Source organism: Cucurbita maxima, unplaced genomic scaffold (genome assembly GCF_002738345.1).
Source record: "Cucurbita maxima cultivar Rimu unplaced genomic scaffold, Cmax_1.0 Cma_Scf00024, whole genome shotgun sequence".
Lineage (NCBI taxonomy): Eukaryota > Viridiplantae > Streptophyta > Magnoliopsida > Cucurbitales > Cucurbitaceae > Cucurbita > Cucurbita maxima.
Window position 1 is genome coordinate 2,708,495 of NW_019272040.1, and position 18,755 is coordinate 2,727,249.

Sequence of the window (18,755 nt, forward strand, 5' to 3'; positions counted from 1 at the left end):
GTCCGTGTAGTTTCAAGCCATCAAACTATAATACTCCAAAGAAATGCTTTGTTATTTGGAGTATCTATGATAAATTTTATACATAGTTCTTAAAGTTTAATAAAATTCTCATAAATAGTTTCTAATGTAAAAGCTATTTTTAACAAATTATGAAAGCTAAATTCTAAATACTTATATATTATAAAATAAAATATAACTTCAAAAGCTATATTTTTATTTATTTATTTTTTTTCAGATAAAAGGGAAAAGACCTCAAAACTATAAGCAATCATTTTCTCAAAAGGAGAAAAAATGGTTCTTTCACTTTAATTTTGATTGTTTTTTCCCTCAAAAGATAATCTCTGACCCCTAAATTACAAAGCAAATTTTCCATAAAACCAAACAAATATAATAATTACATAATCTGGGGATTCCTCCAAGCAAATCTCTCCATGTTTCTTCATCAGCACCGTTTGAAAAATTGTTGTCTAACCCCCATCTTCCTTTGTAGGTCAAGAACCAATGTTTTCCATCATCAAATCCAAAATTATCGCAAACCCACATGAGGAAGTTCTGGGATTTGGAGAGGGGGAAGCATAGAAGCTTCATCATGTTCTTGTTTTGGTGAATTCTCAATAATGGTTTTTGGGCGTTTGAGCGCTCCTGAGATCAAACTGCCCAAGAATCTAAAGGGATGGCTGATTTGATCTTTTACATTCAACATAATGGAGACCTCAGAAAGCTGCCAAACAACAGTCACCACTATCATCACTGAGACAAGACACTGAGTTAAAACGTTTTGCCTTTTCACCTTCTTCAGTTCCTTAACAATGTCTTCTTTACTAAACTCCTCCTCATCATCATCATCATCATCGATCTCCTCCTTAACGGAGTTCTTAGATTTCGCTTTCAAATTATCTAATGCAGAAGCCAACTCCTCTGATTCCGTTCCTTCTTTTGTTCCTTCTTTTGTTCCTTCTTTTGTTCCTTCTTTCAGCGATTCTATCTGTCGGTGTTGAGGAAAATGAATTTGGTTTTCAAATTTACTATCCAAAGAAGCAGAGACAGGATTTGGAAGCGTGATATGATCATGAGCAAGTTCAGAAGGCCAAATCTAGGTGGATTTCAAATGATTTAACAACAACAATCCAGATTCGAATTCAATTTTCCTCCATAAATTGAGATTTCCTAACAGTGCGTAATGAAAGAAATTCCAGAAACTCACAATCGAAACATACGAAGAAGAAATCAAAGAAATACGAAGCAACAACTCAAAAACCTCAATCAAACGACGATTTCGAAAAATAAATTACAAAAGGCGTAGCGATAAGAATTTCTAAGTTTGTGTTTCGGAAATCAAAACCGTAAATCTTGCGTACCTGAGAGAGCAAATCGTGGAGAAGAGTACGGTCCCCGTTTTCATCGCAATCGTGTATGTAGCTTCGATCAGAGGATTGCTTGTTCTTGTTCTCATCAAGCAGCCTCTCAATGGCGAGTTTGATCAGCTCGAGGCGTTGCTCTTTTTCCATCGGACAGTTTCACTTGAAACTTCTATGGAAGAGGTGAGGGATTTTCTACCGCGCTCTTGTAGTATCGGTTCCGCCATTGATTGAGACTTCCTGAGGCCGCCATGGCTAACCGCGACTGTGAGAATGACAGGTAGCATAACATGCACGTGGCATATAATGAGTGGTCTGCCTTCCGTATAATTTTGGTTCATGTAATTTTGGATTCAATTAATTCTACTACATTCTAATTTTAATTTTTAATAAAACCTAAAATTAACATTCCTTTATATTACTATTATTATTTAACCGGTTTAGATAAAAATTAATTCAAAATTAGTAGTATAAGAACCAAAATGGTAATTTAATTTCATTTCTGATATGAATTCAAGAACTGATCACTTGCATGTACCTGAACGAGCAATTACAAGAAGCAATACAAAGGAAGATTCAAGTATCAAATCAAGAAAATAATAGAGTAGCTAACATTGGAGGTTGAACTTTATTAGGCTAGAGTTACCAATTAAGACAATTCATGAATGCCTTATTTAGTTGGTGGTTGAACTTTATTATGGTAGGGTTATCTCGGGGGACTATACGCATGTAATATTCAATTTTGAAAAAATGGTGGAATACAAAAACCTTGTGGTTGAAACCCTTTGGGTGGTATGGTTATTTCAAACCTTACTTGAGATTTGATGTTTAAATCAATTCATTGGATTGAGATGTTTAAATCAATTTATTGGATTAGCCATGAAAGCTAATTCTGGAGTGAGTCTCTTGTCTTGGTATTTAAGAGTGACCATCATAGATTCCAAGTTCGATCTAAGAGTCATTCATCTTCTTTGCAAAATCTAACATTGATCTAAGAGTCATTCATCTAAGAGCTCTTAGTTGGAATCAATCCGAAGTTAGCTTTCTTTGTGAACGTTTTGCAAGAATTCTAAAAGGCATTTATGTAAGGATAAGCAAAAGTTTTCACCAATTTCTTATTACAATAAAATAAAAATATTTAAATATTTAAGCTAAACTTAGAGTCTTATGTTTTAAGAAGTCGAATTATGCTCATACTAGTTACCTAAAGATAAAAAATATATGTAACTAATGCTTCTATTCCTGCACTTATTTTGTTTCAAGTGTTCCATTGTCCTTCGTATCTTGAATTTTTACAATGAAACAATATTAGAGGTGAAAATTCCATACGGATGACCAACGAACAACGTCGGGTTGGTAAAAAAACTTTTCGAGAGTTCAAATCCCTACCTGAAACGTAAAAGCAAATAAATGAAAAAGGGATTAATTTAATATCATAAATCTCCTAACATACTCTCATCCCAAACCATTTACAGCAGTAATACAAATCATTTACAGAGACAATATATGACTAAAACATCTGTGCTTACCAATTATAACCACTAGGGATACTGTACATATGATGGTTAACTAGAAAGGTAACTTGCAAAAAGAAAGATGAAATCAGTGAATGTTAGGTTAATCAGGATTACCAAGTTGCTCCTACACATACTTAGGATATTGATTACAATCTTCAGTCCCAGAAATGTCGACGAGAGAAGTCGATCCTGTGGATTAACGATCGGCACCATTAAGCTCAGCCTGTAAAAGTTAGGGATGTAAGGTGTCATCAAACAAAACCATAGCACCACGAATTCAGCTCTATAAGAAGGCCAATATAAGGCTTGATAAACTCGTATCGAGGATGTGCATATGATGCAAGATCAGGCTAAAACGGAGTCATGCTTCTCGAATCAGAATCAAGTATAGGTGCTTAAGAAATAAGACATTATTGAAATTCATAATTACCATTAAAAAGTAAGGCTCACCTTAGCTTCTCGAAATCCTTTAAGCGTACGATGGTATTGCTGACAAGCATCCAGAGAGTTAACCATCGATCGCACTCGTGAAACAGCCTCATCGATAGTAACTTCCACTTTTTCTTTTCGGAATACCTTTATAATATCGTCATCTTCATTTTCATCAATGGACTCTATATCGCTACGAAAACCTCTCAAACCAACTCCTTTCCTTCTCCAACGCAATACAACTTTATCAAGAATTCCAACAGCCCAACAAATTATTTTGTAATGCTTTCTAACTTGATGCCCCCTCACATGTGCCTGTTAACAGTCGAAAATGACAGCAATAAGGTTTTAAATAATAAAATGGAACAGCGTCAACATCTGAAGCTTTACTAGTAACGAACTGTGTGTAAATCATACATGTTCATGGAGATCATATAGTACCTGTATCTTCACAACTTTCTGACGAATTGATAAGAACTCTTGACGACCTTTCCAACCTCTATACTTTTTTTGTATAGATAATGCAGCAGCATTGCAATCACGTCGATTAGAAAACTTTAACTTTGACATTGCTAAGAGCCCCTGTATGTCATTTGGATCAATTCCATACTCATCTATGCAAGCTGCAAAAACTGCCTCTTTCTGCCGTCTCTTTCTGAAAGAATGTGCACGGAAAGCAGATTGAATACGTGCTGCTGCCTGTGCAGCGTTCCTTACTGCAGCTAATGTATCGCTTAGAGGGGTATAGTCCTCAGTAGAAGTGTGGTTCCCCTCTGAAATGCTATTTACAGTCATTTCTGCTTCTACCTCAGCAGAGCCCTTGGAAAGTTCACCTTCTTCAAATGTGAGGGATGATAGATGAGTAGTAAGTGCAACCTCTGATAAATAACCAGCAAGTCCCTTGTGTCCATGGATGTCTGCAATAGACGCTGCAGTTTTACCATCTGGATCTTGTGCACTAGGATCAGTCACAGAGCCAGCTGATGCTCCTGAGGCTATTAGTGAAGCAACCATTTTTTCCCTGATTTAAAAGCAAAATAATAATAATAAATAAAAATAAAATAAAATATTTCAAAAAATAAATAAGTCATTTCACAAATACTAAGATAAAACTCAAATATGTTGAAGGATACCACCGACTCATGTCCATCTTGAGAAAGATGAAGCAAATAAAGTATGTTTCCTAAGGGTGGCAAAAGCAGTTCTTTCTTAATTTGTTCATTGCTAGTTCAAGTTACATGGAATGCCCAAAATGGTGAATAAACTGTATGGAAAAAGAAAATCTCTGCCTTTCATTCCAGTTTTTGTATGCAAGTGTATCCACTACTTATCAGATATCCAAAATGTCATGAATGATTAGGTTCCACACCAGAAAATAAATCAAACATTATTGGCCAAGTTCTTCCTTAAAAATAAAGTCCATATAAAAAATTATATCTTTTGCTTCTCACAAGATGAAGAGAAATCAGAAAACAGCATATAATTCCCTTTTATTGCCCTTCTTTATTCATCTTCTCTTTGAGCCATAGGCTCTAGAATAGTGTACTTTCTGAGGTCAGTTCTGTTAATATTTAAGCTCTAAAATCATAAAGGTAAAAAGTAAACACTAAAAAAGTTGAACCTTCCAAATCGTGCGGCCCAATGAAGAGCAGTCCATCCATTAATGTCACGGAAATTTATATTCACTCCACAACTGAGAATTGGGTTTAATGCCCACACGTAGCCCAAGCCAGCAATCATGTGTATAATACCCTGTTCTTTCTTAGACAAGGAACAGCCTGCCAGATCATGTCTATCTTTCGGTTGGGAAGCAAGCCAGAGATGCAACTTGTCTTTTAGCAACTCTTGAAGAAGCCAATCAACGGTATCAGAAGGAGTTTCACTACCAACTAGAAGACCCTCTATCAAAGAACTCCACTGATCATCACCAGCTTTCACATAATTGCTCCTTACTTCAGAATTTACCGTGTTAGAGTCAGAGAGCAGTAATTGGACAAGCCTGACCAGTAACAACAGCTCCTCTGGACTCTTCGTAGCTCCACTAGAATGTGAGTAGCAATGACTGCAAACATTCATTTTATATTCAAACTCTCTGAATTCACTGCAGGGTTCCCGATTGCCAGATGTAATGCAGAAAGAAACTTTCCCAGGAAGGTGTGGAGGTGCTTCGCAATAAAGAGTCCCATTCTGAACAATCTGAAGAGGAACTTCAATATCTCCGAACATACAAGCCCAAGGAGATTCAGAAGGATCACAAAGAAAAGATCCAATAATGATGACCTGGATAGAGATAATTTATGACTTAAATATTTGAACTATCAATGAGAATAACAGAGGCTGCAACTGATCAGAATCAAAATAGAGCAAAAATGGTAACACTTCCTTTTACTACTCTTACGAGAGCCTATATCATTGTTCAGAAACCAAGCAATTGCAACAGTTCTGGATGTAATGCTAGTATTCTATATCTACGAACTCATCAAACATAAAGAAACCTGGTTAAAATAGTTTAATTTTCGGTTAACCATTGATCAAATAAGGTCAGAAATACTATCTTTGAGGTCCCTACAATTCATTACCTTGCATATTTCATAACTAGTTAATTAATTGAAGTCATACGTAGTTAGAGTACAAGGCAATAGTCTAGCTGTTGGAAACAATACTGAAAATGAGTACATTGAACATATAGCATTTATAGGGTAAATCATGTAGGCTATTGTCTTGTATGTTACAGGTTTGTTAGTTTCAACTAATAATTGGAGGTAAAAGGTTCCTTCTTTTTTTTTTTTTTTTTTTTAAAAACTAGCCCGCTGCAGGATGATTTGGTTGTTAGGAAGTTAGTAATTAGTTGCACAATAGCCGGCTAAAGAAATAGTATAAATACTGGTCCTACTTGTATTTGTATCTTATCTTGAAGAAAAAGGTTTCTTCCTGTATCATATTACACTACTAAATATATGTTTTAGTTCCTAATGTTAGGATATTTCTCCACTGCAGCCCCTAATGTGTCAAATGTTTCAATTGGTCCACTGCAGTCCTTATGTTTATAATATATTCATTTTACGTGGGCCAGAAGAAGACTTTGTTAAAGAGGCTGGAGAGTGCCATCTGGGGTGTCCTGAGTGATGTTGTAGATAGGCGAGGGAACTTTTGTAAAGGGCGTGGAATCCTTTGGTGAGACTTTTAAGGATAGGCATAAAACTGTGACATGAGGAGGAAAGTCAATCAGTTAGATGATAGGGAAGAGAAGAATCGGACCTCCAGAAAGTCTGGAGATTTTTTTATCTCTATCCCTCAAAATAATATAATCACAGCAATTCTGCCAATATACGTCCATATGTACATATGTGTGTGTATGCGGATAAATAGTCACTGCATTTCCGATTACAAAGCCACCTTCACTATTCTGAAATACGGAACTTCCCCATTTACGTCCATATCAGGTCAACAAAGATGCCAACAGAAAATATGACATCATTGTAGCTGAAAAGGAAAGGGTAAGAGGAGAAAATATTTTGCAATTATTAAGAGTAAAATGCAAAATACCACAGGAAATTCTAAGATTCAAACGTTTATCAAGATAGACAGTACAGATCAAATGCATGCATAGCCTCAACCTCACAATAATATATTAGAGAAAGCAGTATAAAAAACAAAAATTCACAAGGCTATCAAGGCAGCCATCAAGCATAACAAACTCTGTAAACGGCAGAAGGCACTTGGCACTGTGTGATCATCACAGCACAGAAATACAAAAAATTACAAGTACCTTGGTATTCTCAGTGGCATAACCCTTCTCAGGAACAATTTGGCGGATCATAAATTTCTGCACTTGTGGAACAATTAAACCGGTATCAACTTCAAAAGAATTTCCATGGTCTTCTTTAAGAAATGGTATATGGTAGCTGGAATTAACATCATGATTGTCTAGTGGTGAAGTATATTCTGAAGATGTGCAGCTTCCAAGCAAAGCAGAAGCTGGTAACGTGATAATCATAACTCAAGTTAACAATAGAAACCATTTTCTTTAAATTTACTGATGGTAAATAGAATAGATAGAACAAATATTTTGTTACAGTACTTTTTCCTCTTCTATGCACCAAGTTGTAGTGTTCATTGTCCACAGTTGTACTTTTACTCAAAGACGATGATGATTTTTCCTGTTGTTAATCAAATGTTAATAATTAAAAGGATAATTCCCCAAAGAAATGAATTAGAAATGAAAAAATTGAATGTCTAAACTGCAGCTGGTGAACTTACATTTTCATTCCATAGGAGAGACTGTCTATCTTGAGATTCAAGATCAGCTGTCTTACGTGAACCAAGTGCATAACCCCATGGTTGAGTTCCTTCACTATCAAACATAATCTCGTGTGCCATAGCATAATCGGAATGTTTTTCATTGGCATCTATTACAAAGAGGCGTCATCAGACAATTTTGTACAATTTAATATTATCTCCACAAACAATAAAGGAAAACATGCAGGAAGAATGTGGAAGAAGATGTATTTCTACTTATTTTCAATTGGCAAAAAAAACATCCCAATCAAGTAATACTAGCAAATTTAAAGACTGTTCCAGGAAGAAGGAAAAAAACATGGGTGGAATGGGCAAAAGGAACATTCTATTAAGTAAAAGAATGTGTGCGTGTCTTCGGGGGGTGGTGGTGAGGTGTTAAGCATCAACTTTGCTTTGGACCCCCATAACATAGTAGCCAAAAATCATTTTGTTCCATCTGTAAAATATAGCAACACAAGAAAGAAACCTCTGCATGGAAAGTAGAATTAAGAGCCTTAGAATCTAAGGGATTCCAACAAGCAATTAGATCATATTTAAGTTCTCCACAATTCTCCATATAATGATAATGCTTACAAAAAAATATCCCGAAACAGCAGCATTGTGTTAAAATTACCTTGGATCTCAAACGATGTATAATTATTATCATGGATAGCATTTTCTGAATGCTGAAGCACTGAAAACTGATCGTCATTGGACATCTCATAGTAGTCTATAAGGTTAGAATTTGAACCTTCCTCGTGACCATAAAATGGATCAATGACTTTCAAGCTGTCTTCGTTCAAACTTAATTGCTCCTCTATCCTTCTCAAAGCTTGAGAAACCTCACATTCGTTTTTTAATTCTGATATTTCATGCTGCCCATCCGCACTATTTGACCCAACAGTACGGTTGCCAGTGTCAGAACTAACTTCTACAGACCCTGGGCTCAATGAACTCTGTCGATGTTCCAAAGCAAAACTTTGAGATGAATGGGAACCAAAAGTAGAAGCCGATGCTGGAGATAATTGTGGAACACTTTCCGTCCCAGGCCTTCCCTGCAACAGAAATCTCACGTGAATGTTGAACAAATTTACTCAAAACAGAATAAATATGTGCTTAAATGTCATATAATACAAATACAGACTTGGTGGAACCAACACATCTGTCATCCCTAAAAATAGAATAAGATCTCTAGCTGAATATATAATGATATTACAAACACAGAATTGCTGGCATAAACTTGTATGGTATTCATGGGTTTTGGAATTCGACAAAAATCCTTGAAAAAAAACTAGCACAAAAATCTATTATGAAACCTGGTTCCTATTTTCTCAAAAAAGAAATGTTCACACCCACACACGAATAAAGTACCATCATAATTAACATTCTTCGCCGGACTATTCATATACCAGGCTCAAGGGATGGCTCATCATGGGAACCTAATGCTGACAAGGCAACGATCCCACTGTATTGATAGAAAAATAATTCTTAAACTAATTTGACTCCAAAAACGCCCCCAAACTTTATATTTATATCATGTATAGTATTAAGTACCATTATTTCTATGTGGCCTTCTCTTCTGTAGTTTCACCCTTAATGAAAGTCGGATTATATAAAGGCAGGAAAGAAAAAAAATTGCATTTAGAATGCCTAAAAAAGTTGTCAAATGCACCTAAGCATTACTTGAAAGATGTAAGGCACTTAAGCATCGCCTAACAGAAGTTGGTTTTACTGGGCAAGAAGCATGGGGAGTTCATTTTTTTATTAGATGTCATGTCAAAAAAACTTGGAAGCATGTAAAATCACAAGCAAAAAATAGACATTCATAAGCATGTATAAGACAAGTAACAGGATAATTAATTTTTTTTATCAATTTATCACATAAGATAACCATTCCAACCTTGAAAGAAGAAATGAAAACATAGATACAAGCTGAAAAACAGAATGGTATTGATAAATTCTGTATTTATAAATAAAAGAATAGTGACAATACTAGCTCACTCTTGCTTTATCTATTCAGTGCATGTAGTAACTCACCTCCTTAATATCTCTATAGTGTACTAGAACAATGTGGTCAAATGACCTGCCAAGAAAATTAAACATAAGCACATAAATTTCTAGTAACAAACTTAACATACATACACTTGCTCTAAATATGCTCTAAATATTAAATAACATAATCAGTGTTGGTGGTCAAATGTTGGCCACTTAGCCCTCCTCTTCGCCAGTTAGTTCTTTTCTATTTGTTGGGTGTTACCCCCTTTATTCTCTCTTTTTCTGGTCATTTCCTGTTTCCCCTCCTCTTTTGGTTTTCCTATACCATTTGAGCATTCCTTGCGGAGATCTTCTTTAAAAATTGGGGATCTAAAATTGGTTCAATGCACGAGAAATTATGTTCATAGCTGTTGTCCATAATTACAACAACTGGAATCACAGATTCACAATAGGTTTAACATGATGCATTTTAAAAAATATATATTAATAGATCATAAATGCATCAAGAGTAATAAATATTTGGAAAGAAAATTCAAAACCAAACTGTTATTCAATATACTACAAGAAAATAAAAACCCAACTGTGTTAATAGATCACAAATATACGTTAAAAAAACAAAGTATGGGGAGTTTTCTGTTCAAAATTTATTACTCGTATAAATTCTGGCTATGTTCATGTGCTATTTCAAAAAAATAAATAAATAAAAATAGAAATTGTAAAAGAAATATAAAAACCTTGGTTTGAGTGTCCAACCAATTGTACATGTGGAAGAATATAGCATATATAGCATATGTAGAACACAAACAAATTAATAGAATTGAAGTGTTTAGGCTTTAAAGGATAAATTGGCAGATGGTTAAGTTGGGAGGGAGAAAGTAGGCTCTAAAACATGATAACATAACTGTGCACTCTATAATGGAAAAGGAAAACTCACGGATCCAACATCCAATAGCTACGTCTCTGGAAATTGGGATTGTGCTCTCCATGTGCATAATAGCAATTTAACGCTTCAGCATTTCCGACCTACCATGCAGACAAAGAATAATCCACACGAGCAATCAGTAAGAAAACTAGTTGATCTAAGAAGAGCTAATGCAGACCGATCAGTGGGCATTATAGCACTCAAGATGTAGAAGGAAAATTTTTAACACGTACACCACTGAATAAGTTGCTTAGAGCACTAAATCCATTAATATTGAAATTGAATTAACCAAATACAAGGCTCATAAAATTTTCCTCATACTGCAACTCACAGCTTGAAATTACAATTTACCGTTCATTTTCTAGCACTTGAGTTAATTGTAGTGTTACAATAGTCCTGGAGTTAAAACTAGTGCTACCATAATATGTTTCATGCAAACGAAAATTCCTGTCGATCACTTCCTCCACTCTATTTATTTCTATGATTGCAAAGCTAGACCCTTGCTTCAATGGAGAATTGTCGATGTTATGACTAGTTTCTATGGCACCGAACAAGCACAGAAAGGAATCTGTACCACAGAGGATACCAAGGTTATTACAGATTATTCAGGAGGCATTCTTGGACCATATCCCTGGTCAAACTGCCGAGGAACATTACCAAAAGGGGTTTCTCAAGTATAGTATGATTCAACACTAAATTTACAAGTCACAGAGCTATGGCCATGCCACAAAGCCCTAGACAGGCAAAGACCACTCTCATCTGCCGTGAATCATCCCCTACTTCCCAAGACCCCTACAAAAAGAGATCAACCCCCCAACCAAACCCTCCTATTGACCATGCCTTATTGACCATGCCTCATAAACCCATAGTTTCCCCACATAAACCAAAGGACACTAGACCCTCACTCCACATTTCATCAATCTCCAAAACCTCATCTACTATACCACTTCTTATTCTTGATCCACAAGTTGTGGCAACATCACCAGAAAAACATGTCATCGTCATTAAGAGCCAAAAAACTCTCCTCGTCCCAGGAACAAAATTCTCCACTGTTGGCTCTCACCAAGAATCTGACGATGAATATGCATCTAACCATCTACCCCTCTCTACAGCCCCACCATTTCCCACCGCAAGTATGGCCAACCTCTCTCACCCGTCCCCAAAGATTTATCCTTGCGGATTTAGAGCTTGACACTCTTTTTCAGGAAAAACAAAATGAAACAAAGGTACAAAAGGTCACCCCAATATCAGCGACACTCACACCAACAATGGTCATCCAAATCCTGGCACCGTGGCTAAAAGGAAACAACATGTGCATCATGGTTACCCATCCGGGAAAACGAAGCCCACTACAGCCAAGAAACAGAGTAGAATAACTAGAGAGATTGTTGGCCCCCTTTCAAACATCAATTATGAGAAATCGAGCCAGTCACAATTGGGTGATCAATACCGCTTACGATTATTATCTCTTGGAATGCTAAAGGTTTGGGAGATTGGCAAAAGAGAGCCCTTATCAAGACCTTCCTCCTCAAATACAACCCCACTGTGGTTTTTCTTCAAGAAACAAAATTGAATTATGTAGATCGTTGGATAGTTAAATCCCTTTGGACGGCTAGACATTGGTTGATTAGCTCTAGATGCCTCAGAAACATGGGGGGATCTTAACTATGTGGAATGACCCAACTCTGATCATTTTAGAGATCACCAAAGGTCTATACACCTTAACCACACATATTAAATTGGCTGATAGTTACAGTTTTTGGATAACAGGGATCTATGGCCATTGCAGATATCAAGAAAGACCTCTCTTCTGGCCGGAATTACAAGACCTATCTGGCCTATGCATAGAGAATTGGCTTTTGGCCAGTGACTTCAATATCTCTCGATGGGCACATGAAAAGTCTAGTGGAAAAGACACCAGAGGCATGAGACATTTCAACAATTTCATGAGAGAAGCTGAACTCATTGACCTTCCCCTCAGTAATGGTCTTTATACATGGTCAAACAACAGATCTCCACCCACCTTAACACTCATCGATAGATTTCTAGCCACAGAAGGCCAACTTGGAAACTTCAGTAACACCGGTGTTCAAACACTAAATAGACCTACATCCGATCATTATCCCATTCTACTCTCCATGGGTTGCTACAATTGGGGCCCCTCGCCCTTTCGCTTTTAGAATATGTGACTAAACCATTCTGAACTTTTGCCAATGGTAGAATACTGGTGGAAGAACATGCCCTACCACCATGAATGGTCGGGGCACGGTTTCATCAACAAACTGAAAAAATTAAAAGACGTCTTAAAGAAATGGAACAAGGAGGTTTTTGGTTGTATTCCCACGAAATGAAACAAAAGCTACTTACTAAAATTGCTCTCCTTGATGAGATGGAGGAAACTGGCTCTATCACATTGGTTCAACACACACATAAAAGCTCTTAAAGCAGAACTTATTTCATTAGCAGCAAAGGAAGAGCAACCATGGAGACAAAAAATGTAAAAAACGATGGCTAGAGGAGGGTGAAATAAACCCAAATTTTCCCATCGTATCATGGAAACAAAGAAATGAAAAAGTATCATCATGGAAATTCTATTAATACAAGGCTGAAGCTTAGTAAATGAAGATGAAATTGTCCTAGAATTTGTGTCCTTTTTCACGTCCTTATATATAAAGGATGATGCCCTCTTCAAATTTCCCCATGATCTTGATTGAAGTCCTATTGATCAACAACAAGCGGCCTTCCTCGAGATTGCTTTCCTTGAAGAACAAATCTCTCCTCGCAAAATGGATATGGACATATCATCATGAAGAAAACGCCTTGGGAACTTCCTTCGGTTACTGTATCATCCGCTGGGTGAATCCTATTACAGGGCGAGTAAGGGAAACAGCTTATTAAGTCTTGCAATAAAAGCTCTTCCCAATGTGTAGAGGCGGCACAGGGAAACAGCTCTATCCTACCTGACCTTATCATGAGTTAGCCATATCTACCTTACCCTATCCTGTTTTTGCCCTATCCGGTTTTTGCATATTCTGTATAATACTGCAGTGCTAATTACCCACATACCTTCTGAGGTAGGAAAGGCTAAGGCAATGCCTATTACCCTCATACCTTATCAGGAGTAGGAAAGGCCTATTACCCACATACCTTCAGAGGATTAACTCCATCTTTCACGATGTGTTGAACAGGAAAATTCAATTGCCTTAGTTCTAAAATAACTAATAAATATTAATAAATTAAATTAAAACTGAACTAAAATAGGTATTGATTCGAACTTCCTCCCGTAAAAGACTCCCTTGCCCATCTATTTATTATTTATTCCAAGTACGGCCTCTACTAACACTAACTAGATCGAGGTTGCAAATGCCATGGTTCTTATTACAGGACAGGACATGACGAAGTAAAGACCTGAAAAAGCAGCATCCTCCGTATGTTCCCCAGATAGGGGAAATCCTTTAGCAGATAAGGAGATTTGGCTGGATATAGCAGATCTGGGAAGAAGAAGCTAGATAGGATCCTTAGCCTTTTACTGCTTATCCTTTAGCTGATAAAGTGGTAATACCTGACCCTTCAAACATTCTTTTCCTGTAAAGAAAGACGAAACGAAAACAAGATTCATTCATTCGACTTAACTCCTTGTTCTGTGTTCGTTATTCGAAGGAGAGAGGGGCTGCGGTACCACACTCTTCCGTGCTCGTAGGTTGACTTCCCTATGCATCCCGACTAAGGTCTCACAAACGTGCACTTCCCTTATGCATCCAGCCGCTTCACTAACTAATGTGAATAGGTTATAAGGGTGGGTTGGTTATATACTCTTCTGCGCGTTCCTTCTTCGAACCTTTTGGTATGTATTGCCCCCTAAAGATCAGATCCACCGGACGAAAAACTCAATTCTGCACTGCAGCTGAGTCGTCGGACTTATCCACCAAGGGATTCCTTGAATTTTTGTGGATTGCGTTGGAGGAAATCTACCAAAGCTAGGCAGATAGATGGACTCCTTCCCCGCTGCTAAGGGAGAGCAAGAAAATCAGGAAGAAGAATGTAATCAGCTCGTCAGAAGAGAGAGCTTCGATCTCTTTCCGGCATCCCAGAGGAAATCATCTGAGAAACCTGGGCTAGACAAAACAAAGGGACTCCGAGGGCTAGCTAATGACAGAGTAACTCACTCCTCTTAATTGGAAAGCGATTCCGTCTACATACTAGGCTAAAAACGCGCACTGAAAGCAAAGTAGACTACGAATCTCAGTCTTCCATGTTAGGGGGTGAAAGCAAGATCCGAAAGGAAAGAGCTCTGTACTCGAGGGTGAGAAACCCATGAAATAGGTTGTCCCTAAAGCATCAGTGAAATAAGGAAGGAAGCAGAGTCAAAAGATCATGTGCAAGAGCTCCTAGGAACAGTGCCCTCAGGCTTTCTTCGGAATAATCTCGATCATCAGCTGCAACTGTCTTTGTACATCTAAGGAGAGATGCTTTCCATCAGTCCCTCATCACCAACCAAATTAGTCATAGGGGTGGGTGATGGAGGAAGCACCTCTTTTTGGACTGACCCATGGATTGAAGACATTACACTAGCCCAACAGTATCCACTTTTGTACAAACTCTCTCATAGCAAATAAGCCAAGATCAAAGATACATGGAATGTTGCCAACAAATTCTAGAACTTGAAGCTTGGTAGGAACCTAAAGGATAATGAAGCAGACTCATTGACTTAGCTCCCCAGTGCTGACAAGGTCTTCTCTACAAAATCTTTGATGATGGACATAAGGGAAAAAATAGAAGCAATAAATCTCACACTAGCAAAGACAATTTGGAAAGAACATCACCCTAAAAAGGTGAAGTTCTTCTTTTGGGAAATAGCACATAAAGCCATTAGCACAAGTGAAAATCTTAAAAAAAAAAAAAAAAAAAAAAGTCCTACATGACCTATTTCAAAATTGGTGTCCTTGATGTAAGAAAGGAAATGAATCAAAAAGTCACTTATTTATGCAATGCATATCCGCTCAGAATTTTTAGACAACGATTCTCAATATATTCAGATAGCATCTCACATTTCCTAGGGAAGTAAAGGATCTATTAGACATGGCCTTAACGTACCACCCTTTCAAGAGTGCAAAAGCCCTATTATGGAAAAACCTCATCATGACTTTCTTTTAGAACCTGTGGAAAGAAAGAAACCAAAGAATATTCGCAGAAACAACACAGACTTATACAGGACTCTCTAACAGTGTTGTTTACCCAGCTATATCTTGGTGTAAACTGTCCAATATTTTTACTTCCTATAGTTCTACCTCCCTCACTGTCCAATATAAGGGATGGGCCTCATACTTTTTTTTTTTTTTTTTTTTTTTTTTTTTTTTTTTTTTTTTTTTTTTTTTTTTTTTTNGTGCTGTCTCTGCGTCTTTAGTCTTTATCACTTGTTTGTTAAGAGGGGGTCTTCCGTTGCTTCTATTTTGACTCCCTCTCAATCATCTCCCTCGTCTTGGTCGGTTCCTCACTAAATGTGAGTCTTTGGAGGTGGTGGACCTTCTTTCTAATATTTCCAATTAGAGGGTTGGTCAAGGGAGAAAGAATTTGCAAGCTTGGGATCTTAGTCTCTTCTCGTTCATTTTTCTCCATCCTTTGTTCCCTTTCTCCCTTTCTCCCTTTCTCCCTTTCAAGAGACCACAGTGTTCTCTTCTCTTAGGAAGCTTAAAGTCCCTAAGAAAGTCAAGTTTCTTTATATGGTAGAGACAACACCCACGATTGTATCCTGCGGCATTGCTTTTTGGTTTTGCATCCGCAATTGCATGTTCTTTGTAAACAACAGGAGGAAGATCTCGATCATCTTTTTTTGGAGTTTTCAGTTTGCTTCTCTCTGGAGTAAGTTTTTTAGTTTGTTCGGGGTTGTTGTGGTGTGTCATAGGAACTGTTTGTCTTTGTTTGAGGAGATTATGATGAACTCCTCATTTCGTGATGAGAAGGGGGTCTTGTGGCAGGCTTGTTGTCATGATATGTTGTGGTGAGTGTAGATGGAGAAAAATACTAGAATTCTCATATGGATGGAGAGGTCCTTGGATCAGGTCTTGAGAGATGGTGAGATCTTGTTCTTCTTTGTGAGGTATCCGTTTGTCAGCTTTTGATAGTTATCAACTTAGTATTACTCTTTTGAATTGAAACCTTTTCTTATAGAAGGTTGAGAGCTCCACTATGGACTTGCTTTCTTTTTGTTTTTGGTGGAGGGGGGAGGGTCGTCTCTTGTGAGTAAAATCTAGCATTTCCTTATCAGGAGGCAGAAAAAGAAAAAACAAACTGTTTTAGCCAAAAGCCATGCCTTGGTATATTACCGCAGCAGAATGAAAAGTAAATGAGTAAATGAGTTTAAATGGAATGGGGGCAATCATACAAAACCTTAAGCCGTTCGTGTGCTTCTCCAACAGTTCTTCCGTCCCTTTTTTTCCTCCAGCTATGACCATCTTTACGGAAGAAACGGAGTACTCTCTTGTTAAAAAGAAACAAAGAACCACCTGTTGCAAATCCACTGTTCAATAATAATCTAAACGGTATACAACAACTTTCTAGCATGATAAGCCATCAAAAAGTTTTCTCAAAGAAAAAATATAGTGAATAAGGTTACTTACTAGTTGGCTGTTTAGGGGCCTCCTCCGTCAGCTGATATTTTTCATAATTCTGTAAAATAAAGAACACCTCTGGAGGCTTCAGCCAGCGGGTTTGTGCTTCTCGATAAAGATCATTAATATCATATCCTGAGATAAAAGAAAATAATCTTCTGTAATTATTTTGAGAATGAAAAGCATTGAATAGGATCGAGACACACGTAAGAAACTAGAGTTCAACGGACCAAAGTTTCCAAATATTTAACTATTCTACGCAAGAAATTATATATATGTATAATCTAGGACTTAATGAAGCTGCTGAAAGTAAATAATCTTAAATTAATTTAAAGAACAACACCGTTTATTTCAAGTTTCTTAAAATCTCTAAGTTTAATTCAAATACAATCCAATTCCAGAAGCTTGGGGGTTGAATTTTGATAAACACGTGACTTCAACAACTCACAATCGCCTCTTCTCTGCATCAACTCGAAACAACTCAGCTTATGTTACTAGAACCGAAATATGACCAACCTCACCATCAAACACGAGCCAATCATCCCAAATAACCATCCACCATACACTTTCTAAATTTCGACGACAAACACTTCTGATACCAGTTAAAATCAAATTCCGCGAAACCTACTCAATCAATTAACTATAAATTCATGTCGACATCAGTAAATATGAGTTCAATTAGAAAAAACAGGAGAAACTATTGACTCCATTACTTACCGACGTTCATCGTAAACAGATCGAGTCAGCGCTTTCAGCAAGAAGAAGAAGAAGTGGAAAAGAACATTTCAAATTCCTCCCGAAATAAGAGGTTCAACTTGCAGCTTTGCAGAAAGAACGCAACTGTTCGGAGTAGCAAGACTGCAGACGGAGAGAGAAGATCGTAGAGGAAACTTCAACTTCGCCGGAGGTTCGACGCCGGGAAACTTAGCCGGACCACCGACAAGCTGAAATCGGAGCTGGAGAATTGACTAGCACGTTCCACAGATGGTGCTTCCGTCTCCCCGTGCACTTCGGTTTCTTTTACACGGAAAAATCGAAAAGTGGAAGTGGACACGAAGCCTAGAATTAGAATAATAAAATTGGATTTTTCTTGGTTGCTACCGTTACATTTGTTCAGAGTACCGTTCTCACATCTTCTCTGTAATTCCAATATAAAAATTAATTTTAAATCCGATTTTAATCCCAAAACTTCTAATACTTCAAAATAATAATTATAAAAAAATTAGAATACTTTATTTTAATTCTTTTATTTTTTGATCATTTATATATATATATAATAATAATAATAATTCAACTTAAATCGTATATATATATTTTAATGTAATTACGATTTAAGTTGAATTATTATTATTTATATATATATATAAATTAGACTACTTTATTTTAATTCTTTCATTTTTTTTTGAACGTTTATATATAATTTTTTTTTGGAGTTATTTGATATTTAATTATGATATTTACAAAAAGAATAATTTTAGTTTTCTCTTAACTAATGAAGTGGCTTTCATTTTCTACCCTAACTTTTTTTATTGTTATTTTAGATAAAAAGAAATAAATTAATTAAAACGTCTAAAATTATATAGACCAAATTAAAATTACTTAAATTTATTGAAGAGAGTCGAGAAGGACAAGATAAAAAGTCTTGCAT

General features: G+C 36.7%; 2 protein-coding genes across 4 annotated transcripts; both read right to left on the minus strand.

The window, feature by feature from the left end:
- Positions 1-285: 285 nt before the first annotated feature.
- On the minus strand, positions 286-1,553 carry LOC111497620. Its single transcript, XM_023148457.1, has 2 exons — positions 1,359-1,553; positions 286-985 (listed from the first exon to the last, which is right to left on the minus strand). The coding sequence occupies exons 1-2, from the start codon at positions 1,506-1,508 to the stop codon at positions 527-529; spliced, it is 609 nt and encodes a 202-aa protein (XP_023004225.1). The 5' UTR covers positions 1,509-1,553; the 3' UTR covers positions 286-526.
- A 1,029-nt stretch (positions 1,554-2,582) lies between these two features.
- Positions 2,583-18,175, minus strand: LOC111497615 (calmodulin-binding transcription activator 4). Of its 3 annotated transcripts, none has more exons than XR_002720638.1 (14): positions 17,825-18,175; positions 17,117-17,242; positions 16,887-17,002; positions 10,512-10,600; positions 9,620-9,665; positions 8,217-8,637; positions 7,565-7,713; positions 7,386-7,464; positions 7,074-7,282; positions 4,926-5,584; positions 3,746-4,325; positions 3,326-3,619; positions 3,010-3,098; positions 2,583-2,743 (listed from the first exon to the last, which is right to left on the minus strand). XR_002720638.1 is itself a non-coding variant. In XM_023148447.1 (13 exons), exons 1-13 carry the CDS (start codon positions 17,832-17,834, stop codon positions 3,072-3,074), a joined length of 2,805 nt encoding a protein of 934 aa, XP_023004215.1. In that variant the 5' UTR covers positions 17,835-18,174; the 3' UTR covers positions 2,766-3,071. The 3 variants fall into 3 exon arrangements, 1 of the variants encoding a protein (XP_023004215.1); XR_002720637.1 differs by having other exon boundaries at positions 2,583-2,747; XM_023148447.1 differs by lacking the exon at positions 2,583-2,743 and having other exon boundaries at positions 2,766-3,098; positions 17,825-18,174.
- Between the last annotated feature and the right edge of the window lie 580 nt (positions 18,176-18,755).

Coding starts and splice junctions, on each gene's coding strand:
- LOC111497620 (XM_023148457.1), bottom strand. CDS start 1,508: ATGGAAAAAGAGCAACGCCTCGAGCTGATCAAACTCGCCATTGAGAGG. Junction 986..1,358: donor TCCACGATTTGCTCTCTCAG/GTACGCAAGATT, acceptor CAACACCGACAG/ATAGAATCGCTGAAAGAAGG.
- LOC111497615 (XM_023148447.1), bottom strand. Junction 17,003..17,116: donor GGCCCCTAAACAGCCAACTA/GTAAGTAACCTT, acceptor GATTTGCAACAG/GTGGTTCTTTGTTTCTTTTT. Junction 7,465..7,564: donor CTCTCCTATGGAATGAAAAT/GTAAGTTCACCA, acceptor GATTAACAACAG/GAAAAATCATCATCGTCTTT.